Source organism: Triticum aestivum, chromosome 5D, assembly GCF_018294505.1.
Source record: "Triticum aestivum cultivar Chinese Spring chromosome 5D, IWGSC CS RefSeq v2.1, whole genome shotgun sequence".
NCBI lineage: Eukaryota > Viridiplantae > Streptophyta > Magnoliopsida > Poales > Poaceae > Triticum > Triticum aestivum.
The window spans coordinates 78177851-78205402 of NC_057808.1; the positions used below are offsets into that span (position 1 = coordinate 78177851).

Here is a 27552-nt window from a genome sequence, read left to right on the forward strand (position 1 = left end):
CGGCATGTCCTTTGGGTTCCATGCAAAGATATCTCGATTCTCACGGAGGAAGTCGACGAGCTCGCCTTCCTATTTGTTGTCGAGGCGGGTGCCCACGACAACGTACTTGCTGCAGTTGGGGTCTTCCGGGTTCAGCTTGACCTTCTTGGTCGCCTTGGAGGGCTGGAACGAGGCTTTGTTGGCCGGATCCTTGGCCGAAGCCGGCATGGCCTGTGTCTCGTTGGCCAGCGCGACGATCCGGTCGAGCTGGTGCCGCTCCTCGGCTATGACCAGTGACTCGGCCAATCTGGCGCCGTCTCGGGCACATTCCAGGGACTTGCGGTAGTCGCCGGAGATGGCAATGAGGCCCTTCAGACCCGACAACTTCATTTTCAGATAGGCGTAGTGGGGGATTCAGCATGACGGCCGGGTGGTCTTCCCTGGTCCAGGTGACCGGGTGCTCCGACCAATGCATGTACTCCGGCTTGGCCGGGATGACGGTGTTCACCTCCTACCAGAGCAGGCGCTCGCTACGTTCGTCGTCGCCGAGGCTGGTGAAGACGACGTAGGTCGCGTTATGGTCGGGGTAGACGTCATCGTGCATCGCGCCGCCAGCCGGGGGTGGGGGAGCAGGAGGCGGAGGCGGCAGCACCACTGCCGGAGCCGAAGCCAGAGGAGGCGGGATGTCGCCCCTCATGATGCGCTTGGTGACGGCACACTGCCGGAGCATGTGCGTGGATGGCCTCGCGCCGCTGTGGTGCTTGCAGGGAGCGTCGAGCATCTTCTGGAAGCTCATGGCCGGTTGCTACGTCATCTTGCCGGTCTGCCAGCGTTTGGTGGCCGGCTCGGCCGCAGGTGCCTGTTCGGCGGCCGCGACGAGCCGGTGGTCATAGCGCTGAGCCGGCTGGTCGGCCTTGCGCTTGTTGTTCTGCTGGTTGTTCTGTTGCCGGCTGCTTTCGCCAGTCGGCTTGGGAGGAGGAACCGGCTTCGCCTTGTCGGCTTCGTCCAGCGCCACCTGGATCTTCATGGTGGAGTCGGCGTTGGTGTACTTGTCCGCCGTCACCATGAGCGCGGCCATGGTGGCCGGCTCGGAGCGCAAGAGCTTGTGCTTGAGGAGGGTGCCATCCCGGCACCCGCTGACGAAGTATTGGATAGCCTGGACCTCATGGACGCCCTCGTAGCTGTTCCGAAGCTCGGTCCAACGTGCGAGGTACTCGCGACCGGTCTCCGTCGGCCCCTGCACGCACATGGCGAGCTGGCTGGGGCGACCGGGTCGCTTGTAGGTGCCGGTGAAGTTGCGTACGAAGGCCTGCTCGAAGTCGACCCACGCGTTGATGCTGCCCGCCGGCAGGCTGTTCAACCACGTGTGGGCCGAACCCTGGAGCATGAGCGGAGCGTAGTGCACGACGAGACGGTTGTTGCCGCCCGTGATGCCGATGGCGGTGGTGTAGTCGATGAGTTAGTCCTCCGGCTTGACGGTGCCGTTGTGCTTGGGGGTGTCGCGGGGGAGCGTGAACCCTTTGTGGAAGGGCTCATACCGGATGCGTGGACCGAAGCAAGCCGGCCCGACGGCGTTGTTCTCCTCCAGCTCGAGGGAGAGGGCGAGCTAGTCGAGGCGGTGGCGAGTGTCGGTGTCATCGATGGCGCGTGGACCTAGCAGGCTGGCGACCGCGCCGCGGGGGGGGCGGGTCGGCAGAAGCCGGACGTCGGCCGGGTTGCAGGGGAGGATCACGCGGGCGCCGGTCTTCCAGGGCCGGCTCGTCGCCCAAGCCGCCAGCAGTCTTCGGAGCACGGTTGCGCCGGGTCCGGGTGAGCCCGGAGTGCGCTTCGGCGGGTGGCGAAGACGACGTGTTCTGCTGGTCCTCGGGACCGTCGGTGTGGTGCGAGCCGGATCCCGTCGGCTTGGTTAGCTGGTTGAGGCGGTCCTGCTGCTCGTTGGCCGTGTCGAGGAGGTCATTTACCCGCTTCAGGCGGTCCTTCAGCTCATCGCCGGCGAGCTGGTCCAGGCCGACTGCGGCCGCCTGGGCGACACACATATTCTTCACGAGGGTCTCGTAGACGGGAGGGATTGCGCCGAAGGCGCGGCCGATCGCGCTGCCCTGGGCCCACACGTTGGCGACCGGCTTGGCTCGGCCGTGGCAGGCGTGAAACCGTAGGCGGCGTTGCACTCCAGGTGAGCGGAGTCCAGGCGGCGCTGCGTGGCAGCGAGCATCTCGGACAAGTCCAGCAAGCGCTGGTGGTCTTCCTCGAGCCGAGCCTGAGTCTTGGCGACGTTGGAGGCGTCGACATCGGTGGCGATCAGGACGCGAAGGCTCTGCATCGTGGCACGCAACGGGTTGGGCGCGTTGGCGCAATCCGCTGCGGCCCTGGCTTCGGCGGCCTTCCTCGCCGCGCTGGACGAAGAAGAGGCGTCGGTGTCGGTGACGAATACCTCCATGCAAAGGCCCATCGCCCTGGTGGGAGCGCCGTCGTCGAGGGAAATGGGGGAGTCGGAGATGTCAAGCACCCCGCTGGGGTACTCATCGGCTGTGGGCGCATCGGAGATGCGCAGCGCGGCGAAGGAGGCGGCGAGCGCGCCGATGGCGTCGTCTGCCAGCGTGACGGGCTCGTCGGAGTCGGAGAGGAGCCCCGTCTGAAACATATCTCCGGCCGGGACCTCGAGCTTCCCCACGGTGGGCGCCAACTGTCGTGGTGGGCGCACGGCAGATCCAAGGGATGGCTAAAGAGAGGAGGAGGCTCGAGGGCACCGGTGGGCTCCATAGGCGAGGTCGGCATGAGTGAGCGTGGGACGCAAGACATACCCAAGTTCGGGGCTCTCCGGAGAGATAACACCTCTAGTCCTGCCGAGTTTGGTTTATATGTATCAATACAAAGCTGCTCTTGGAGTTGTATGGAGGAAGAAGGAGGGCAGGCCAAGGCTTAGGCTGCTCCCTCTCCTTATGTGTGGGTGTGGCTAGTCTGATCGTGTGTGGTGTGCATGCGGTGGCTCTGCCCGTGTACATGAGGGCTCCTGGGGGTTTTATAGGTCAACCCCCAGAGTTACAATGATAAAGTTATAAGGCCGTGGGGCCGGGTTGTCATTGTCCTGGGAGCCGGCGCTGGGACTCGCCGGGTGCCAGGGCTTGCCGGGTTCTCCGGACGCAGACCCCGTGCGCCAGGGGCACTGTTTGCGTCTTGTCGGTCGTCACGAAGTGGCCGGGTTGAGTCCGCTACAGTGGCGCACCGCCAGGTCGCTGCCCGCTGGCGTCAGCAGTGACGACGGGTGCACTGTAGCCACGCCAGCCCTGGTAGGTGGAGCACTGTTGCCACGCCTCGGCTGATCAGAAGAGTTGGTGGGCACTGTCACCTTGCTTATTCTTGAATGGAGACTTATCCCATCGTACGGCTGGGATGGAACAGAAACTGACCCATGGCCGGGTTGAAGAACACGTCATAGAAGAGCTGGCTTGTTAAAGAAGTCTTGATGTGCTGGGTTCGGCCGTCTTGCATCAGACGTTGAGACCAGGTTGTCGTTCTGACCAGATTGAGGGACTTGGCCGGGCTGGGCGACCCGATCAAATGCAAGCCGGATTGAGAAGCGATGCTAAGCCCGATGTTTTTGAAAAGCATCTGAGTTCCGTTCCTGCTCGGGGTTCATGCCCCGACAAGCCGCCAGGGAGGAGAGAAAAACGATCCGTTTATTTCCAAAGTTAGTTACCATGAGCACCTGGTCTATCGTACGCGTACGAACCGACCATACTCCTACTACGTCCGTACCGTACCCTGTACAGGGCCCTGGAGCAGCCCGCCGGCCTTTACCGCCGCTGTGGCAGCGGAGTCGCCCTCATCGAAGCGGCGCCGCACCGAATCCGAAGGGGCCCCCGTCACGCTGGCGCTGGGTTATCCGAGGCCGATACCGGCGCTGGCAGGAGGCGGCGGGCGGATCTTATCTTTTTTAGCAACGAGAGCATCCCTGAAAGATTCTTGCTGATTAGACCCGGCTTGCTCTGCCACAGCAGATGAGTGGTGTCCTGCTCTGTTCACTCGATTCGACACTGTAAAGTTAAATCTTCTCCCTTTCTTCATAGTGTTCCAGATAGAACAATAGGGTTCAATCCAGGTCAAGTTTCTACTCTGTTTGTTATTTGCTGTTCTGTTCTTTGGAGTGATAAATGATGTACATTTTGAGCTAATATGGAAACAGTGGCACTGAAGCTACAATGTAGAATTTCTTGTAACATCCTTGTTTTGATCCATGTTGTCGTTTTTGCTATGGAGTCTCGGCTGCACCAAAGATGCTGACAGAATCTAACCTGTACTCCAACACTCACTGGGTCTTTACTCCTTGGAATTGCTAAAAGAAGGGGGAAAAAACTGATCCTAGCATATCTCAGTAGATTCCTTCTGCTCAGATTCCAAAAGTTCTCTGTTGGAACCATGTCATGCTTTCATCTACATCTACTGAACAAACTTTTCAAGTGGGACTCATTTTTCAACCGAAGATATGATGGCACTGCAAGAACAAGGCCCACAATATCAGCTGGTATGGTGTGTATCTGCATATATATGTATGCCCTTTTCCTCTGGGCTTGGGCGTCGTTGGCATTCTGGCTGCTTCTCTGCCGAAGTATTGGCTCTTGGCAAAGGTAAGAGCCTTCTGGTCTTTCTACTCTCTACATCCTTAGAGCACAAACTTGCTGCAGCTTAAGATCATGTTTATGATGGCACACAGGAACCTAAAGTGCATACCTTATGTTCTATTTGTTCTGAAATAAAAACGGCTCTAGTTTAGACATTTTTCTGTCATTTATTAGGCATGAAATATGTGCATCCTTGTGAAGTTAGAACATACTGATGATATTAACACATATTACTACATCTTCCTGTTTTACTCTGAAAGAAGTACTGGCTGTTTGCAAAGATAAGAGAGGTTCTTGTCTTTCTACTAGTAGATCATAAACTTGCTAAATCTATAGATCGACTGAAGTGCATACTTTACTTTCTGTTTGTCCTGAAAAAAACTTGCTCCAGTATTGGACACCTTTCTTTGATTTATCTGACATCAAATATATGCATCCATGTGAGGTTGGAACAGACTGCTCATAATAACACACACTACTACATCTTCAAATTTTAAGCTGATGTATCTTGTTCCCTTGACTCCCCAGAATTTTAATTACATTTGTCATGGCGCCGGATCAAGACCATGAGCAAGATAACAGGAGTGGTCACAGCATCAGCAGCAAATCCTTTCAAAGATGTGAGGGCTGCGATGCACATTATTATTGGTGTCATATGGATGATACCCAGAAGTATTTCTTCAAGTGCATGGTTGGCAATTTCCAAGAAAAAATGGCAAGTCCTGGTGCATCGATACCCTTTCTCTCCTTCGGATGGAATGCTATCCAGTCTCAGAATGATAATTTTGTTGTTTTCTTGTTCCTGCAGGCCATTCCACAGAAGTTTGTGCAGAATTTCAAAGGTCAGATCTCTGAAGTTATCAAGCTAGAAGCTCCTGATGGAAACATATACAATGTTCAGGCTATCAAGGATCTAAACAAGATAGTCCTCGGGTCTGGATGGGGGGTATTTGTCAGATTTTACGAACTAAAAGCGGGCTACTTCCTGGTCTTCAGGTACATCGGGGATTCTCACTTCAAAGTTCTGATATTTGATTTTGCAAGTTGCTGTGAGAAGGAAGTGTTCCACGTTCTCATGAACTGCGGTCCTAATGCCCAAGAAAAAGACACTCGTCTTGATCGATCGCTACTGGGTGAAAAACGATGCCAGAATGGTGGATCAAGCAACAGTGAGTCTCATCGAAGGTGCGAGCACTGCGATGTGCATTTCTACTGGCATCACATGGATGATAGGCAGAAGCATTTCTTGAGGTTCATGGTTGGCGATTTCCTTCACGAAATGGTAAGACCCTGGATGATCAATGCCCTTCCGGCCGTCCTGATGAAATATCTTCTTGATCAACATATGTAATTTGCTGATTGTTTTGTTGTTTGTTTTTGCAGAACATACCAGAGAAATTTGTGAACAATTTCAGAGGCAGGATCTCTAAAGTTATGAAGCTAGAAGCTCCTGATGGAAATGTATACAACATTCAGGTTACCAATGATCTGAACAAGATAACCCTTAGATCTGGATGGGCAGCATTTGCCAGTGCTTATGAACTAAAAGAGCATGACTTGCTGGTGTTCAGTTACACTGGAAACTCTCACTTTAGAGTCCTAATATTTGACCCAAGTGGTTGTGAGAAAGAATTATTCCGCATTGTTATGAACCACACTCCTAATGTACAAAAAGGGGGTATATCTCATGATCAGTTATTCCTGAAGGAAACAAGGCGTCGAGACGGCGGATCGCGTGATAACAACCCTAGGAAAACTAAAAAGATGACTCTGTTGGACTCTCCTTCACCGAAATCAGGTAAAGAATTGAAGGGTTTCATGTACATTTTCCTTGGTATCTATTCTGTAGTTACTCACTGATGTCTTGATGATCGGCGTTGTGCAGCTGAAGGTGTCACATCTCCGGAGGACACCATGAATTCAAGCGGCCCTCCAGAAACCACCGAGCCTCGGTATGTCCTAGCAACAGGGTGCAATCTGACTACAGCTCAGAAGGCACAAATCGACACACTTGTGAAGAAAATTAGGCCTGTAATTCCATTTTACATCACAGCCATGAACAAGACAAGTTTGTCTGGATCTCTGGTACGTATGGAGTATACTCTACAGATTCAGTGAGACTCCTGCAAAATTTGTTCTTTAATGTTGGCTGAAAATTATAGTAGCTCTCCGTAAATTATAATCTTCGATAATTTGAAAGCCAGATGATTCATTCATCTCTAACAGGTAATCTGCAAGGATTATGCTGCCAAATACCTTCCACATGAAGACCAATTCATCACACTCTGCCATCCTCGTAAGAGCAACATATGGTTAGACAATTTGAAGGTTACCACTGATGGTTCAGGCATGCTTTCTGCTGGCTGGTCATGCTTCGTTCTCCACAACGAGTTGCGGGAAAGTGATGTTTGTGTATTCGAAGTATCAAAAAGCGCTGGTGAAATGACAATGGTTGTTCATTCTCTTGAAGGAGGTCATCACCTACAAGGTGAGTATGGGAACATTTTATACTTGCACATACGACATGGAAAATCAACGCTCAGGATCACCAACTTAGAGATAAGAATGTATAAGTCAGCTTAGAAATAGAGTTCTTTTCTTTAATAGCCAGCAACGCTTAAACCTGAGACAGCATGGAATCAATACTGAGCTAGTGTCTCTGTACCGGATCATTATGGAATGCCCATTTGTTTGTGTTTTTACAGGGAAAGAGCCCGAATCTCAAAACAAGTGCGATTATCCTGTTAAGGGCAAGGCGATCAAGGAAGCTGAGAGTGACCATAAACATGCTGAGTCCAAGTCCAACTACTACTACTCAAAGTATGCCAAGGGCCTGAATGGCGAGGAGCTAGAGGAGATATTCAGGTCAGCGTTGATCCAACAGGGCAATGTGGTATACGTCACCATCCTGGGGAAGAATCAAGTTAGAATCAAGAACAACTTGCTGGTCAGTTCAGTTGTTCGACTAATCACAGACTGGAATACCTAGATGGTTTAGATAACAATCTTTGATAGACTTTTTGAACCGTCTGCGACAAAGCTTTCTGTACTAATAGCTTATGTTATGTACTATATATGCAGACCTTCCCCGAGAAGTTTGCAGCTAAGCATCTCGTGGAGAGGTCGCATGACATCCTGCTCCTGAGGCCCAACCGGAGTGAGACGTGGTGTGCGAGGTACTACTACCACCCGGAAAAACAGGGTTTCAGCTACAGTTCCTGGACCAAGTTCGTCCGAGACAACAAGCTGCGTGAGGGCCACGTCTGCGTCTTCGAGCTGATTAAGGGCGTGAGTAAGGCGATGATGATTGTCCACGTGTTCACCAAGGTCGATGGCAGGTTTGTTCTGCTGGACTAACTATCTAGGTTCCAGCCTAGTTGCATCCTCCTTAATTTGTACTAGTAGAATAAATGAACTGAGAGTAGCTTGTGTACCAGTAGAACTAGTTGTGAAGCCGTGCCGTGTGAATGTTCATCCTGATTCATCTGCCACGGCTATGACTTCAGAACCGAGAGAGGAGTATTTCACCGCTTGTAGCCATACGCATATAGCACTTACTCCACTGAAATTTTCTTCAATCGAAGCTCAGTTGACTGAAATTTTATTAAATCTAAGTGAATTCCCAGTTAGTCCCAGTTGACTGTGCATATGTTACTCAAGGGCTTGTCTCAGCTAATCGACGACGAAAAATTGTTGATTTTAACTCGCGCGTTCTTGTGTGGATTCTTCAAGTGGTGATCGAGTAGGAGAAATTAATTGCTCGTTGCAGTGATATGGTTCTCGCGTCTGCTCTGGTTATTCTGTTGTGGCTTTTGTTAGACCTGTGATGATATGAAGCGCGCAGTTGCAAATGTCTGCGATAACTTAAGCTGATGCCTGCCTCTGGAAATCTTTTTATTCCTTTTCTATGCATAAGTTCAATGAATGACATGCATTTTTTTCCTCCGGTTTTGCAAAGTAAGAATTAGTATTTATGGTTATTTCCAATTCATAAACATACCGGGCTTCGCAATTTCAGAAATTTGTTAGGTAAAATGGCCAATCACAACGTCAACAGCAAGAATAACCATAAGATTGAACATATCAATGGTCTATCCACATTTGGCCCGGACATATCATACAGAATCATGCTAGTTGCATTTGGACACAGACATACCACAAGATTGAACTAACAGTCTGTATAGCAAGAAGCTCTTCTAGTGGACATTCAAACCATAAAGCCTAGATGTATTCCCGAACCCTCTAATCCCTAAGCAGATGTATGTTTGACAAACATGCAAGGAACGGGATACATATAGTAAGAGAAAGATCCTTCTAATCTTAGTTTGACTTGTACTAGAGAACATCACATGAGAAGGTGGTAAATGAAGAGAAATCGAGAAGAGGAAAGTGGTGGGTTTGGGTGACCTCCCTAGAACTCTAATGTGAAGATATACAATGTGAAGTAAGGCGCTGGGTGAAAGATGGTCTGATATATCACGATCAAACCTGCACACCGCATGTGAACTGAGATTGTTTTTCGTCGCAGTCAAAGAAATTTAAGTCTCCTAGCTAGTACCTGGTACTCCATGGAGGTGTCGGACTACCATGCAAATTTAGTCATTCATTCACCAAGCAACCATGAGTCCAAGACATTTATTGGCGTGGTAATTTAAGATTCCAGCACTTTCCAAGACTGGTTTACCTTTTTCTTCTTCTTTTTTCAGTTTTCTGCTTTTTGTAATTTTTTGTCATCTTCTCTATTTTTCGTTTTTTCTTTTCATTTTCAATTTTTACTTTTAAATTATATTAACATATTTCAAATTCGTGAACAATTTTTGAAATCATGAACATTTTTAGAATCCATGAACTTTATTTTTGAAATCATGAATAATTTTCCTTTTAATTTTCAGTTTTCTGCTTTTTGTATTTTTGTCCTTTTCTCTATTTTTTCCATTTTTCGTTTTTTCTTTTAATTTTCAATTTTTTTTCACTCGTTTTTTCTTTCCTTTTTACACCCTCCGTCCCATAATAAAAGATCTTATTACATGATCTTTTATTATGGGACAGAGGTTCATCCTTCCTTTTCTTATATTTCCTTTTTTTCCTTTTAATTTCATGAACATATTTCAAATTTGTGAACAGTTTTTAGAAACCGTGAAGGGTTTTCAAATCATGAATATTTTCAGAATCCGTGAACTTTATTTTTGAAATCATGAGAACATTTTAATTGCAAACATTTTTAAAATTCACGAACAAATCATAAGATGGTGAACATTTTTAAAATTCATAAACATATTTTGAAAGTTTCAACATTTTATTGGAATTCATGACCATTTTTTAAATCGAAGAATTTTTTAATTGGGAACAATTGTTAAAATTACGAACATTTTGTTTTGTTTTGACGAACATTTTTTTGAATCAGTGAAGATTTTTTTCAAAATAATTGGAAATAATTTTAAAACTTTGTGAACATTTTTTAAAATTTCATCAACATTTCACAAACATTTGTTCAAATTCACGATCATTCTTTGAATAGCAAACAGTTTTCAAAATCATGAACATTCTTTGTTTATGTGAAAAAAATCAAAACCACAAACTTTTTTTTGAATCCGTGAATATTCAATGATTTCCAGAACATTTTTCAAAAGCATCAAAAAAATTAATTCAGGAACATTTTATGATTTTCTCGTACTTTTTTTATACTTCTTCCAGTCGGAGTCGTTGGAGCTATAGTTGTGAGAGTTGTAGCTATGACGATAGCACCATTAACCGTGAGAGGACTCTAGTTTTTGTAGCCACCTAGACCAGCGTCGTCGCGCAGTTTAATCACAACGGCATGTCATGCGCTCGAGCCCCGCTCCGGCAAGAGAATCCTATTCCCTGGAAGCAACTAAACAGGGGTGTTCCTGGCCCATGAGAGCACACGGGTGTTTCAAGTGGCGCGTTCAGCCGTCGCCATGTGTCCCGCGCTGAAAGCACCTTGCACGGAAGATTTTTTTTGTTTTTCACTTGGTTCTTTTGGGGTTTTCTTGGGTTTTTTTTAGGTTCTCGATTTTTGTGTCGTTTTCTCTAGGTTTTTTAAAATGTTTTTCATGGAGCACACGTGTGCTCTCACATGGAGCACAAATGTGTTTCATGTGGGGGCATAGATTATGTTTCACAATGAGGGTACGTGTTAGTGCTGGGTGGGGCCACATGTTAATACTGGGTGGGGCACAACTTAGTTCAGGTTGGAAGCACATCTGTGCTCCAGGTTAGGAGCATGGGTTAGTATTAGGTAGGAGCATAGGTTACTACTAGGTGGAAGCACATATTAATTCACTTTGGGAGCATGTGTTTGTGTGATTAAGAGTATGCATATTAGTATTAGTTGAGAGCACAAAGTTGGGGGCACAAGTTACTAGTAGGTGAAAGCACAGAGTTAGTTCATTTTGAGAGCACATATCAGTGAAATTGGAGTAGAAATTTTGTTCAAAAAGTTTGATCGAGACCTGTCAACAAGGATCTAGTTTTGAAGATCTCTGACGTGAGAAATGCAACAAACACTCGATCAAACCTATCCACAATGTAGCAGCAGGCAGACATGATGAACACATAAACACTTGCAGAATAATAATTAAGCAAGTCATCACAAAACAAGCTTTGACCTTATCAGGCCAGGTCAGGTCCTTTGCTGGAGGATCTTTATCTTTTCCCACCATTCTGACTTATGATTCCTCTAGGCGAATGTCATGGCTTCAGCATGGCAACGAGACTACGCAGGAGGATCCCGACAACGAATCTGCTTGACCATGCACCAAGAAACAGGGAATGACTGAAAAACACGCTCCTAGACTCGTTCTGGCATCCAGAATAACACCCAACATAAGAAACATTATATTGTTTTGTTCACATTACAGCTTCGTCATGCCCTGTCACTAAATGTCAATAAAACTCTCAGATACATGATTGGGCATGTTTTTATGTCATGCCCAAACTTGAGCATCACTATTCCTAAGTCTACCAGTTCAAGGGTAAGAATCACTTTCTGAATCCGAGGGCATGTCGAACGGCTAAGCCCTCATTTTTCATAGATTGGTCTAATGGTGGGGGTGGGGGGTCGGGGGGGCATTGGCCCCCTCATCTTAACACATAGCTCTGCCTCAATGATAATTACATCTCCAGAGAAAGATAGAGCAGGGAGGTGACACTGATCGACTACGTGAAGCTGGTGGCCGCAGAGATCTGCACATTCTCTACACTGGGTTCCAGGCGCGCCGCGACGCACTTCGTGGCGATCACCGCCGGATATTGGTCGGTACCATGCCTGGGCTCGCGGCCTTGGTGGTCGCTCCGCAGCTGGCGCCTTTCTCAACAACTGCCGCAGCGCATCATCGTCGCCGCACTGGTGGGCCCTGCATGGTCAAGCATATTCGTCGTCGGGATCTCCTGTGTAGTCTCGTTGCCTCCGCTGCTCTCCGTTTCACGTATCTTGTCTTGAAAGCTTGACAGGGCTATCGCGGGAGGCCGGCAACCTGTTGGTGAGGTCGAGCCTCGTCATCCTCATCACGTTGTTGAGCCTCGTCACGCTCGGCCACGTTGGTGAGGTCGAGCCTCGTCATCCTCATCAAGCTATCAGCATCCATGGCCAAGCCTACTAGCTAGTACACCATTTTGACCATCTCATTTGATCTTCATCAGTTTATTTTTAGAATTGATGACGTAGTGCTAAAATACATTTTTTTGCGTGAACAGTGCTAAACTACATGCCTGGGATTTACTGTTACGTAACTGATGTATATGCCGCGCACCACCTTGCACCTTTTGCAAGCCCAGGTAGCGTGGCTACATGCATGTCAGCATGTGCACTATTTTTCATTTCCTCCGTTCCATACTGTAAGATGTTTTCCGACACTACACAGAGTATCTTTACCAAGAATGGGAAGAGGTGGTTCTACGCGGTTTTCCATTTAAAAAAGAAAACGGTAATCATTTGGTTCCCATGGTGGCACAGGGGAGACTACAATAGAATCTAGCTATTAGGCGAGATCATAGAATCAACCCAATTCAAAAAATTCTAAAAGTATTTGACAACAAACCTATGGTGTATGCCTACAACTCCAAAAAAAAATCAGCTCAAACCCCAATTTATAGTGAGAGATAAAAAACTGACAAATTCAGCTATGAATAGTGTCACCTTTGGGTGAATAGTATTTGGCATTATTCACATCCAATTTTGTCTTTTTTGTTTCTACAAGTGTAGGTTGAATTAGGAGCACTACAAGAGAAACAGAAAATAATAAGACCAACCCAAGGACTAACCCTCGTTGGCATTTCTTTATAGGCAAAACTCCGTGAGCACCGCGCGTCCGCGCGGGGACTCGAACTCGGGTGGGCTGGTAGCTATCCCACCTGCCCAGCCAACGGGTTGATGCCCCATCCTCCTACAAGAGAAACAGGTTGTAGAGACATTATCATGGGTTTCTAGAGACACTAAGCAATGTATCTACATAACCATAGATACACTTTCTATAGTGCCTCACGTGATGCCTATATGTACAATGCCTGTATGATTTAGAGTCGTTATGTCAAAATGGCTCTAGATGACATCACATAGTAGTGGCATACGTTTATGTATCAACATAGAGGCATCTCAAAGAGTCACTTTGAGTGCGTATGTATATGTTTGTAAAGACGCTCGGTTAGGTCACTAGATAATGTCTCAGCCAACAACTTCGTAGGGACAAAGTACTATGCATTTAAAGAGACATAGTGGCATTCTCTATGGACATCAATCAACGCCTCTTAGAACTAATAAAGGCATTTATAGAGGCATTCTCAGTCATCTCCATGTACAGGTAGCCAATGACTACTACATATAGTAGGGACTTTTGTAGAGGCGTTTATGAAGCATTTTTAGGTTCCCAAATAGACATTATTCAATGTCTTAAAAATATACTAAAAGTCGTTGGTCGAGAAATTTTATTAAGTTTGAAATTTTATGTAGTTTTCCAGACATGGAGGTAAAAATGTCTCGGTAAAGTATGTCCACTCTCTCAAAACAAAGCAGGAATATTTCAGGTCCAACACATTTCATTCCAGATTAAAGTGATCAATAAGCTTAATGGCAAAAAAACTAGAGAAAATATGGAATGATCTTTCACACGAGTGCTTAGTACAACAAAGTCTACTGATGCAAATACAAATACCAATAACTAGAACGATACTGTTAGTTCAAGTGTACATAAATGATAAAATATGACTAAACAAGATCTTCATTGCTTATATGCGCGTGAGGTTGTAGGCACTTTCCAGCACACATGGACTATCCTATTGACTTTTCCCAAATGCAACAACTTCTTGAGATTGTTCTTGTCCTCTCCTTCGTTGACTATAATGCTGAAACAAAATAGTGAGACTGTTAATTATGTATTCTAGTTAACGAATTTCAGGTTGTGTTGCCAAAATATTTAAAAAGGAAAAAAAACTAGAATCCTGACACACTTTGAGTTATGCACTTGCATATATAGTACTCTCCTAATAACCTATACTTGGATTGGAAAAGCGAATCAAGCAAACAAAGCTTGTGGCACATATTAAATTTAACAATGTTAATGAATTATTCTGTCATGTGATGTTAATGGTTGGGAATGCTAATACCAGTTATAAAAGGTTTGCATCTGAACAATCAACAGGCAACTTGAACGGACCAATTAGCTTAACACAGATGCCGAACATGTTGGGGAACACAGTATTTCAAAAACATTCCTACGATCACACAAGATCTATCTAGGAGATGCATAGCAACGAGACGGGAGAGTGTGTCCACGTGCCCTCGTAGACCGAAAGCAGAAGCATTTAGTAACGCGGTTGATGTAGTCGAACGTCTTCATGATTCAACCGATCCAAGTACCGAACGTACGGCACCTCCGTGTTCAGCACACGTTCAGCACGATGACGTCCCTCGAGCTCTTGATCCAGTTAAGGACGAGGGAGAGTTCCATCAGCACGACGGCGTGGCGACGGTGATGATGAATTTACTGGCGCAGAGCTTTGCCTAAGCACTACGACGATATGACCGAGGTGTGTAACTATGGAGCGGGGCACCGCACACGGCTAAGAGATTGTCTGTTGTGCCTTTGGGTGTGCCCCCCTCCCCACGTATATAAAGAAGGGGGAGGAGGAGGCCGGCCAAGGAGGAGGCGCGCCATGGGGGGAGTCCTACTAGGGCTGCAAACCTAGTAGGATTCGCCCCCCCCCCTTTCCTATTCCAAGAGGGGGAAGGAGGGAAGGAGAGGGAGAGGGGAAGGAAAGAGGGGGCCGCGCCCCCTCCCCCTAGTCCAATCCAGACTGCCAAGGGGAGGGCGCGCGCCACCTTGTGGCCTTCCCTCTCCTGCTCCCTTATGGCCCATTAGGGCCCATAACTTCCCCGGGGGGTTCCGGTAACCCCTCGGTTCCCCGATATATATCTGAAACGTCCTGAAACCTTTTCGGTGTCCGAATACCTTCGTCCAATATATCAATCTTTACCTCTCGACCATTTAGAGACTCCTCGTCATGTCTGTGATCTCGTCCGGGACTCCGAACAAACTTCGGTCATCAAATCACATAACTCATAATACAAATCGTCATCGAACATTAAGCGTGCGGACCCTACGGGTTCGAGAACTATGTAGACATGACCGAGACACATCTCCGGTCAATAACCAATAGCGGAACCTGGATGCTCACATTGGCTCCTACATATTCTACGAAGATCTTTATCGGTCAAACCGCATAACAACGTACGTCATTCCCTTTGTCATCGGTATGTTACTTGCTCGAGATTCGATCGTCGGTATCATCAGACCTAGTTCAATCTCGTTACCGGCAAGTCTCTTTACTCGTTCTGTAATGCATCGTCCCGTAACTAACTCATTAGTCACATTGCTTGCAAGGATTATAGTGATGTGCATTACCAAGAGGGCCCAGAGATACCTCTCTGATACACGGAGTGACAAATCCTAATCTTGATCTATGCCAACCCAACAAATACCTTTGGAGACACCTGTAAAGCATCTTTATAATCACCCAGTTACGTTGTGACGTTTGATATCACACAAGGTGTTCCTCCGGTATTCGGAAGTTGCATAATCGCATAGTCAAAGGAATATGTATAAGTCATGGAGAAAGCAATAGCAATAAAACTGAACGATCAACATGCTAAGCTAACGGATGGGTCTTGTCCATCACATCATTCTCTAATGATGTGACCCCGTTCATCAAATGACAACACATGTCTATGGTTAGGAAACTTAACCATCTTTGATTAACGAGCTAGTCAAGTAGAGGCATGCTAGGGACACTCTGTTTGTCTATGTATTCACACATGTACTAAGTTTCGGGTTAATACAATTCTAGCATGAATAATAAAAATTTATCATGATATAAGGAAATATAAATAACAACTTTATTATTGCCTCTAGGCCATATTTCCTGTAGTCTCCCACTTGCACTAGAGTCAATAATCTAGTTCACATCGCCATGTGATTTAACACCAATAGTTAACATCGTATGTGATTTAACACTCTATAGTTCACATCGCCATGTGACCAATACCCAAAGGGTTTACTAGAGTCAATAATCTAGTTCACATCGCCATGTGATTAACACCCAAAGAGTACTAATGTGTGATCATGTTTTGCTTGTGAGAGAAGTTTAGTCAACGGGTCTGCCATATTCAGATCCGCATGTATTTTGCAAATTTCTATGTCTACAATGCACGGAGCTACTCTAGCTAATTGCTCCCACTTTCAATATGTATCCAGATTGAGACTTAGAGTCATCCGGATCAGTGTCAAAGCTTGCATCGATGTAACCCTTTACGATGAACTTTTTTTCACCTCCATAACCGAGAAACATATCCTTATTCCACTAAGGATAATTTTGACCGCTGTCCAGTGATCCACTCGTGGATCACTATTGTACCCTCTTGCCAAACTCATGGTGAGGTACACAATAGGTCTGGTACACAACATAGCATACTTTATAGAACCTATGACTGAGGCATAGGGAATGACTTTTCATTCTCTTTATATTTTCTGCCGTGGTCGGGTTTTGAGTCTTTACTCAACTTCACACCTTGCAACACAAGCAAGAACTCCTTCTTTGATTGTTCCATTTTGAACTACTTCAAAATCTTGTCAAGGTATGTACTCATTGAAAAAACTTATCAAGTGTCTTGATCTATCTCTATAGATCTTGATGCTTAATATGTAAGCAGCTTCACCGAGGTCTTTCTTTGGAAAACTCCTTTCAAACACTCCTTTATGCTTTCAAAAAATTCTACATCATTTCCGATCAACAATATGTCATTCACATATACTTATCAGAAAGGCTGTAGTGCTTCCACTCACTTTCTTGTAAATACAGGCTTCACCGCAAGTCTGTATAAAATTATATGCTTTGATCAACTCATCAAAGCGTATATTCCAACTCCGAGATGCTTGCACCAGTCCATAGATGGATCGCTGGACCTTGCGCATTTTGTTAGCACTTTTAGGATTGACAAAACCTTCTTGTTGCATCATATACAAATCTTCTTTAAGAAATCCATTAAGCAATGCAGTTTTGACATCCATTTGCTAGATTTCATAAAATGTGGAAATTGCTAACATGATTTGGACAGACTTAAGCATCGCTACGAGTGAGAAAATCTCATAGTAGTCAACACCTTGAACTTGTCGAGAACCTTTTGCGATAAGTCGAGCTTTGTAGATAGTAACACTACCATCAGCGTCCGTCTTCCTCTTGAAGATCCATTTATTCTCTATGGCTTGCCGATCACCGGGCAAGTCAACCAAAGTCCATACTTTGTTTTCATATATGGATCCCATCTCAGATTTCATGGCCTCAAGCCATTTTGCAGAATCTGGGCTCATCATCGCTTCCTCATAGTTCGTAGGTTCGTTATGGTCTAGTAACATGACTTCCAGAACATGATTACCGTACCACTCTGGTGCGGAACGTACTCTGGTTGACCTACGAGGTTTGGTAGTAACTTGATTTGAAGTTTCATGATCATCATCATTAACTTCCTCGCTAATTGGTGTAGGCATCACCGGAACTGATTTCTGTGATGAACTATTTTCCAACTCGAGAGAAGGTACAACTGCCTCATCAAGTTCTACTTTCCTCCCACTCACTTCTTTTGAGAGAAACTCCTCTAGAAAGGATCCACTCTTAGCAAAAAAAATCTTGCCTTCGGATCTGTGATAGAAGGTGTACCCAGCAGTTTCTTTTTGGGTATCCTATGAAGATGCATTTCTCCGATTTAGGTTCGAGCTTATCAGGCTGAAGCCTTTTTCACATAAGCATCGCAACCCCAAACTTTAAGAAACGACAACTTAGGTTTCTTGCCAAACCACAGTTCATACGGTGTCGTCTCAACGGATTTAGATGATGCCCTATTTAACGTGAATGCAGCTGTCTCTAATGCATAACCCCAAAACGATAGTGGTAAATCGGTAAGAGACATCATAGAGCGCACCATATCTAATAAAGTGTGGTTACGACGTTCGGACACACCATTACACTGTGGTGTTCCAGGTGGCGTGAGTTGCGAAACTATTCCACATTGTTTCAAATAAAGACCAAACTCGTAACTCAAATATTTGCCTCTGCGATCAGATCGTAGAAACTTTATTTTCTTGTTACGATGATTTTCTACTTCACTCTGAAATTATTTGAACTTTTCAAATGTTTTAGACTTATGTTTCATTAAGCAGATATACCCATATCTGCTCAAATCATCTGTGAAGTTCAGAAAATAATGATACCCGTCGTGAGCCTCAACACTCATCGGACCGCATACATCAGTATGTATTATTTCCAATAAGTCAGTGGTTCGCTCCATTGTTCCAGAGAACGGAGTCTTAGTCATCTTGCCCATGAGGCATGGTTCGCAAGCATCAAGTGATTCCAAAAGCCCATCAGCATGGAATTTCTTCATGCGCTTTACACCAATATGACCTAAACGGCAGTGCCACAAATATGTTGCACTATCATTATCAACTTTGCATCTTTTGGCATCAACATTATGAATATGTGTATCACTATGATCGAGATTCAATAAACCATTCACATTGGGTGTAAGACCATAGAAGGTTTTATTCATATAAACAGAACAACAATTATTCTCTGACTTAAATGAATAACCGTATTGCAATAAACATGATCTAATCATATTAATGCTCAACACAAACACCAAATAACATTTATTTAGGTTCAATTCTAATCCCGAAGGTAGAGGGAGTGTGCGATGGTGATCGTATCAACCTTGGAATTACTTCCAACACACATCGTCACCTCGTCCTTAACTAGTCTCTGCTTATCTTGTAACTCCTATTTCAAGTTACTACTCTTAGCAACTGAACCAGTATCAAATATCGAGGGGTTGCTATAAACACTATTAAAGTACACATCAATAATATGTATATCAAATATACCTTTGTTCACTTTGCCATCCTTCTTATCCGCCAAGTATCTAGGGCAGTTCCATTTCGAGTGACCATTTCTTTTGCAGTAAAAGCTCTCAGTTTCAGGCTTGGGTCTGGCTTTGGGCTTCTTCATGGGAGTGGCAACTTTCTTGCCATTCTTTTGAAGCTTTCCCTTTCTTTCCCTTTCCCTTTTCTTGAAACTAGTGGTATTGTTAACCATCAACACTTGATGCTTTTTCTTGATTTCTACCTTCGCTGATTTCAGCATTGCGAAGAGCTTGGGAGTCGTCATCCCTCGCATATTATGGTTCATCACGAAGTTCTAGTAATTTGGTGATAGTGACTAGAGAACTTTGTCAATCACTATCTTATCTGGAAGATTAACTACCACTTGATTCAAGCGATTGCAGTACCCAGACATTCTGAGCATATGCACACTAGCTAAGCTATTCTCCTCCATCTTGTAGGCAAAGTAATTTGTCAGAGGTCTCATACCTCTTAACACGGGCATGAGTCTGAAATACCAATTTCAACTCTTGGAACATCTCATATGTTCCATGTCATTCAAAACATTTTTGAAGTCCCGTTTCTAAGACGTAAAGCATGGTGCACTAAACTATCAAGTAGTCATCATACCGAGCTTGTCAAATGTTCATAATGTCTGCATCTGCTCCTGCAATAGTTCTGTCACCTAGCGGTGCATCAAGGACATAATTCTTCTGTGCAGCAATGAGGATAATCCTCAGATCACAAACCTAGTCCGCATCATTTCTACTATCATCTTTCAACTTAGTTTTCTCTAAGAACATATCATAAATAAAACGGGGAAGCTATACGCGAGCTATTGATCTACAACATAGATATGCAAATACTATCAGGACTAAGTACATGATAAATTTAAGTTCAATTAATCATATTACTTAAGAACTCCCACTTAGATAGACATCCCTTGAGTCATCTAAATGATCACGTGATCCATATCAACTAAACCATGTCCGATCATCACGTGAGATGGAGTAGTTTTCAATGGTGAACATCCCTATGTTGATCATATCTACTATATGATTCACATTCGACCTTTCGGTCTCAGTGTTCCGAGGCCATATCTGCATATGCTAGGCTCGTCAAGTTTAACCCGAGTATTCTGCACGTGCAAAACTGGCTTGCATCCGTTGTATGTGAACGTAGATCTTATCACAACCAATCATCACGTGGTGTCTCGGCACGACGAACTGTAGCAACGGTGCATACTCAGGGAGAACACTTATACCTTGAAATTTAGTGAGGGATCATCTTATAATGCTACCGCCGTACTAAGCAAAATAAGATGCATAAAAGATAAACATCACATGCAATCAAAATATGTGACATGATATGGCCATCATCATCTTGTGCCTTTGATCTCCATCTCCAAAGCACTGTCATGATCTCCATCATCACCGGCTTGACATCTTGATCTCCATCGTAGCGTCGTTGTCGTCTCGCCAACTATTGCTTCTACGACTATCGCTGCCACATAGTGATAAAGTAAAGCAATTACATGGCGATTGCATTTCATACAATAAAGCGACAACCATAAGGCTCCTGCCAGTTGCCGATAACTTCTACAAAACATGATCATCTCATACAATAACTTATATCGCATCATGTATTGACCATATCACATCACAACATGCCCTACAAAAACAAGTTAGACATCCTCTACTTTGTTGTTGCAAGTTTTACGTGGCTGCTACGGGCTTCTAGCAAGAACCGTTCTTACCTACGCATCAAAACCACAACAATTTTTTGTCAAGTGTGCTGTTTTAACCTTCAACAAGGACCGACTGTAGTCAAACTCGATTCAACTAAAGTTGGAGAAACAGACACCCGCCAGCCACCTGTGTGCAAAGCACGTCAGTAGAACTGATCTCATGAACGTCGTCATGTAATGTTGGTCCGGGCCGCTTCATCCAACAATACCGCTGAATCAAACTAAGATGTTGGTGGTAAGCAGTATGACTATTATCACCCACAACTCTTTGTGTTCTACATGTGCATATCATCTACGCATAGACCTGGCTCTAATGCCACTGTTGGGGAACACAGTATTTTGAAAAAATTCCTACGGTCACGCAAGATCTATCTAGGAGATGCATAGCAATGAGATGGGAGAGTGTGTCCACTTACCCTCATAGACCGAAAGCGGAAGCGTTTAGTAACGTGGTTGATGTAGTCGAACATCTTCACGATCCAACCAATCCAAGTACCGAATGTACGTAACCTCTGTGTTCGGCACACGTTCAGCACGATGACGTCCCTCGAGCTCTTGATCCAGTTGAGGAAGAGGGAGAGTTCCGTCAGCATGACGGCTTGGCGGCGGTGATTATGAATTTACCAGCGCAGGGCTTCGCCTAAGCACTATGATGATATGACCGAGGTGTGTAACTATGGAGGGGGGCACCGCACACGGCTAAGAGATTGTCTGTTGTGCCTTTGGGTGCCCCCTCCCCACGTATATAAAGAAGGAGGAGGAGGAGGCCGGCCAAGGAGGAGGCGCGCCATGGGGGGGAGTCCTACTAGGACTCCAAACCTAGTAGGATTCGCCCCCCCCCCCATTCCTATTCCAAGAGGGGGAAGGAGGGAAGGAGAGGGAGAGGAGAAGGAAAGAGGGGGCCGCGCCCCCTCCCCCTTGTCCAATCCAGACTGCCAAGGGGAGGGCGCGCGCCACCTTGTGGCCTTCCCTCTCCTGCTCCCTTATGGCCCATTAGGGCCCATAACTTCCCCGGGGGGTTCCGGTAACCCCTCGGTTCCCCGATATATATCCAAAACGTCCCGAAACCTTTTCAGTGTCCGAATACCTTCGTCCAATATATCAATCTTTACCTCTCGACCATTTAGAGACTCCTCGTCATGTCCGTGATCTCATCTGGGACTCTGAACAAACTTCGGTCATCAAATCACATAACTCATAATACAAATCGTCATCGAACATTAAGCGTGCGGACCCTACGTGTTCGAGAACTATGTAGACATGACCGAGACACATCTCCGGTCAATAACCAATAGCGAATCCTGGATGCTCACATTGGCTCCTACATATTCTACGAAGATCTTTATCGGTCAAACCGCATAACAACGTACGTCATTCCCTTTGTCATCGGTATGTTACTTGCTCGAGATTCGATCGTCGGTATCATCATACCTAGTTCAATCTCGTTACTGGCAAGTCTCTTTGCTCGTTCTGTAATGCATCATCCCGTAACTAACTCATTAGTCACATTGCTTGCAAGGCTTATAGTGATGTGCATTACCGAGAGGGCCCAGAGATACCTCTCCGATACACGGAGTGACAAATCCTAATCTTGATCTATGCCAACCCAACAAATACCTTCGGAGACACCTGTAGAGCATCTTTATAATCACCCAGTTACGTTGTGACGTTTGATATCACACAAGGTGTACCTTAGGTATCCGGGAGTTGCATAATCTCATAGTCAAACGAATATGTATAAGTCATGAAGAAAGCAATAGCAATAAACCTGAACGATCAACATGCTAAGCTAACGGATGTGTCTTGTCCATCACATCATTCTCTAATGATGTGATCCCGTTCATCAAATGACAACACATGTCTATGGTTAGGAAACTTAACCATCTTTGATTAACGAGCTAGTCATGTAGAGGCATACTAGGGACACTTTGTTTGTCTATGTATTCACACATGTACTAAGTTTCCGGTTAATACAATTCTAGCATGAATAATAAACATTTATCATGATATAAGGAAATATAAATAACAACTTTATTATTGCCTCTAGGGCATATTTCCTAGAGAACAAACATGCACCTTGTATGTATATGGGTCATCGAACACGGGTGCTCTCTTAAGTTCCGTCTGTTTTTTCTTTCTTCTTCCTTATTTTTAATTCTTGAACATTTTCTTTTTGAATATATCTTGGAATTACGATCTTTTTTCAATACATGACTATTTTTATTCGGTTATGTTTCTAAATTTTCCATAAAAATAATTCATGAAAATTGTTTATTTCATTCCTCTTTTTAAAAAATTGCAAATTTTTAAAATTCAATAACACCTTTTAAACACTAACATAAGGGTTTGGGATGGTTGGTGGCGAGTCCTCCAGCATGAGAGCTCCTATTCCTCGACCCGCGCGATGGAAAGTGGAAACCAAGCAAACATGCAGCCGCCCTAGTGATACGTCTCCAACGTATCTATAATTATGAAGTATTCATGCTGTTATTTATCATTCTTGGGTGTTTTACAATCATTTTATAGCAACTTTATATCATTTTTGGGACTAACCTATTGACCCAGTGCCCAGTGCCAGTTGTTGTTTTTTGCTTGTTTTTTACATCGCAGGAAATCAATACCAAATGGAGTCCAAACAAAACGAAACTCCACGAAGATTTTTTATGGGACAGAAGACTACCGATGGGCCAAAGCAGCACCTGGGGGTGCCCCGAGGGGCGCACAACCTACCAGGGCACGCCAGGCCCCCCTAGCGCGCCCAGGTGGGTTGTGCCCACCTTGGTGGCCTCCCGTACCCCTTCTTTGCACTATAAATCCCCAAATATTTCGAAACCCCTCTCGGTGACCCTAGATCAGAAGTTCCGCCACTGCAAGGTCTCTGTATCAGCAAAAACCAATCTAGACCCCGTTCCGGCACCCTCCCGGAGGGGAGAATTATCTCCGGTGGCCATCTTCATCATCCCGGCGGCCACCACGATGAGGAGGGAGTAGTCCACCCTCGAGGTTGAGGGTTTGTACCAGTAGCTATGTGTTTAATCTCTCTCTCTCTCGTGGTCTATATCATGGGCTTTGTTAATATAGTCGGATCATATGATGTTTCTCCCCTCTACACTCTTGTTTTGATTAATTAAGCCTTTACCCTTTGAAGTCTTGTCTTGTCAGATTGAATATTCAGAGATGAGAACACATGATATATGTCTTGCGGTATGAATACTTGAGGTGACAATTGGGGTATCATATTGATTCACTTGATATGTGTTATGGCATTCAACTCGCGGATTCCCGCGGTGATATTGGGGTAATCTATGCATATGAGTTGATGCACGTTTTTATTATCTTTTCTCCAATAGAAACTTTGGGGTCTCCTTGTAGTTCTTTGTGTGGATTGATTATTATGAATATGAATATGCTTTGGTGTTATTCTAGTATGAACTCTAGGATAGATCGAACGGAAAAACTAGCTTTGCGTTATCTTAGTACGAACTCTTCAATAGATCGAGCAGAAAGAATAGCTTTGAGGTGGTCTCGTACCCTACAAACAATTTCTATCTTTTGTTCTCCGCTAATAGGAACTCGAGAGTGATTCTTTGTTGCACTTTGAGGGATAATCATATGATCCAACTATGTTAGCATTGTTGAGAGGTTGCACTAGTGAAAGTACGGACCCTAGGCCTCATTTTCAAGCATTGCAATACCTTTTTGTGCCCGTTTACTAATTGCAACCTTGCTGTTTTTATTTATTCAGATTATAAAAATATATTTCTACCATCAATATTACACTTATATCACCATCTCTTCGTCGAACTAGTGCACCTATACAATTTTCCATTGTATTGGGTGTGTTGGGGACACAAGAGATTTCTTGTATTTGGTTGTGGGGTCGTTTGAGAGAGACCATCTTCATCCTACACCTCCCACAGATTGATAAACCTTAGGTCATCCACTTGAGGGAAAATTGCTACTGTCCTACAAAACTTTACGCTTGGAGGCCCAACACGAGTCTATAAGAATAAAGTTTTGTAGTAGACATCAAGCTCTTTTCTGGCGCCGTTGCCGGGGAAGTGAGTGCTTGAAGATATATCTTTAGATCTTGCAATTGAATCTTTTATTTTCTTGTTTATCACTAGTTTGGTCTATAGAAGAAAACTATATAAAAATGGAATTTAGGTTGCATCATATTATTGATCATCTTTATAATATCTTTCTTGAAAATGATGGTTCAGAAAATTGTGCTCATTGTTAGAAGAAGAAGTCAATAAAATGTTTGGCACAAAATATTTGAATGACGAGCACGATTGCAATGTTGTTAGTATGAATTCTTTGAATATCCAAAATGCTAATGATGATTGAGCAAGTCATGACAAAAATGTTTCTTACAAGCATGTCACTTTTTGCGGAATGAATTGGGAGTGCCTTTGCACACCTGTCGGGGATATACCCCGCGGTATGACCCAGCCAGACTTGGTGACTCACCAGAGACCTGGCCAGACTTGGCGACTCACCAGAGACCTGGCCAGACTTGGCGACTCACCAGAGACCTGGCTAGAGCTTGGCGACTCACTGGTGATCCGCCCGAACATGGCGATTCACAGGTAACCCGCCTGGACATTGTGACTCACTGGAGACCCGGCGGGCGGATCAGACGGACGACAAGGCCCAAGGCCCAGCAGGCTGGCTTATACTCTAGTGGGCCGGCTTAAGGAGAAAGGGATGACGAATATTTCCTTTACGAGGAAGCAAGACCCGGACTTGTATTCAACTTGTAAGAAAAGATAGACTAATCCTAGTCCTACTAGGACTCCGCATGTAACCCGCCCCTCTAACTTATATAAGGAGGGGCAGGGCACCCCAAAGAGGGACAAGCAACAAGAAACAATCTCTAGGGCTAGACACAAAGAGCCGGCTTACCGGCGACTCTCTCATGAGCATAATGAGACTTAGCCACAAATAGCATGTAGGGCTATTACCGGATGATATTCCCCGGGGCCCGAAGCTGTCTAAATCCTTGTCTTGTGTTGCGTCTCTCGATTCCGCCCAACCCCTCTCAAGCTACCACATAGATGCGCTGGCCTCGCGACTAAGTCCTGACACTAAGGACATCTGCCGTGACAATTCCACGACTGTTGGCGCCCACCGTGGGGCCTGCACACGGTGGTGTTGAGTTCTTGAAGGGACTCTTTCAGGGATCGAGAAATTACAACCTGCCGGATCAGTAAGAGCCGGCATGGAAGAATTCACGTCAACTACGAAGTTCATCAGTCAAGATTGAAGAAATTTTCAGCAGCGGCGTATACAAGATTGAGCATAAAAGTTTAGGGTTGCGTCTGTGCTGCGCGTTGTTTTTTCTGTCGCAGTGACGATGGAAGCTTCCGTAGCAAATTCAACATATGCCATGTGGCTCGTGTTTTGATCGAAACACGCAAATCCGATCTGCCAAGGGATACAGAGACAAGACTCGAGTTGATCTGATCTTATTACTACTGCTCCTACTTCCTATGGTAAAGCGTCGACCATTGCTGTATATTTGTACTCCGTACATAATCTGTTGCCGGTTCAAGTACCGAGACAGACAGCGATCTGCTGATGCTATTTTCTGGCATGAAGACTAAATCAAATCGCAGCGGTCATCCAGTCCTAATTACGTCATGAGACGGATCAAACAATCTGTAAGTTCATCAATTGCAATGGCCACTGAGCAAAGTTACCAAGTGCGAGTACAAAGTTGGATCAGAGAAAAGAAGCACTTCGAGTTGGATCGTAACTTGGCTACCAAATCCGACTGCTAGTCCTCCAATCTTCAGGAGAAGAGCAGGCTACATATAGACCATGTTCGGTCTGAGTTCCAAAAAAAGGAAAAAAAGGGGACGTTGTACGCGCTGCCGCGGAGCATCTACGTATGTACGATAGCAGTCAAGTCGCAAGCAGCATCCATGTTCTCTAGCGGCAGCTGGCTCCATGCGCGGAAGTCATGAAATCCCACATGGATTTGTCCCTACGCAAAGGAATCAAGTGATTGAGAGAAAACTACGCAATCATGTACATGTACACAGTACATCCAATCCAACCTCCACCGAAGATGCATGGATACGAGGTTAAAACCAAATCAGTTACAACGCTGCTTACACGACGGTAAGTGGACCAGGCTACAGGATTTGGTCTCCGCCTCGGTCTTTGCCGGCGCTTCTCCGGGCAGCCCTGGCTGTATGGTCTTTTCAGCGAGTTGCCTCGCCCTGCGCGTGAGTCGCCCACGCCTTTCTTTCTTACGGCCTCTACTGCAAGCCGGCCTCGGCCGGCCGCTGCCGTCCGCCTTCGAGACCTCCGTCTCCGCCCGCCTCGGCCGTAGCGGGGCCGAGCCGCCGCCCGGCGCGAGCCGCCTGTACTGTCGCCTCTGCTAAGGCCCGTGGCCTCGCCTCGCTCTCCGCCCGCAGTGGCCCTACCTGCGCCCCGCCGCTGCCGGCTCCGCGTCGCCGCTGGGATCTCCGCCTTTGCTGAGGCTTCCGAGCGGCCGCGCCCCCACCGCGAGTCACCCTTGCCAGCGCGGCCCGGCCTCCGTGCGCCCCTTCAAGTCGCCTCTGCCGGCTCAGTCGCCGGCCTTTACTGCGAGCCACCGTCGCGCTGGCCTCTCCTCGTGAGAGGCCTCGCCTCGAGCTGGCTCTGCTGCTTCCCTATACCACTGTTTCCTGAAAAGTCAAAGTGGTCAGGTGTTTAAAAAAAAGAAAAAGAAAAGGAGGGGGCCTTATAGAGCTCACAAGAGAAAGACAAA

General features: G+C 45.6%; 1 protein-coding gene across 1 annotated transcript; it reads left to right on the forward strand.

The window, feature by feature from the left end:
* The first annotated feature begins 3672 nt into the window (after positions 1-3672).
* LOC123119566 (B3 domain-containing protein LOC_Os12g40080) lies at positions 3673-8225 on the forward strand. Its single transcript, XM_044539420.1, has 8 exons — positions 3673-4604; positions 5127-5313; positions 5407-5880; positions 5982-6396; positions 6484-6683; positions 6825-7086; positions 7304-7545; positions 7680-8225. The coding sequence occupies exons 1-8, from the start codon at positions 4396-4398 to the stop codon at positions 7953-7955; spliced, it is 2265 nt and encodes a 754-aa protein (XP_044395355.1). The 5' UTR covers positions 3673-4395; the 3' UTR covers positions 7956-8225.
* Positions 8226-27552: the final 19327 nt, after the last annotated feature.

Excerpts from the sequence above, each read along its gene's own strand:
- LOC123119566 (XM_044539420.1), top strand. The coding sequence starts at position 4,396 with ATGTCATGCTTTCATCTACATCTACTGAACAAACTTTTCAAGTGGGAC. Across the intron at positions 5,314-5,406 it reads GCAATTTCCAAGAAAAAATG|GCCATTCCACAGAAGTTTGT; the intron begins GCAAGTCCTGGT and ends TTGTTCCTGCAG. Across the intron at positions 6,397-6,483 it reads CTCTCCTTCACCGAAATCAG|CTGAAGGTGTCACATCTCCG; the intron begins GTAAAGAATTGA and ends GGCGTTGTGCAG.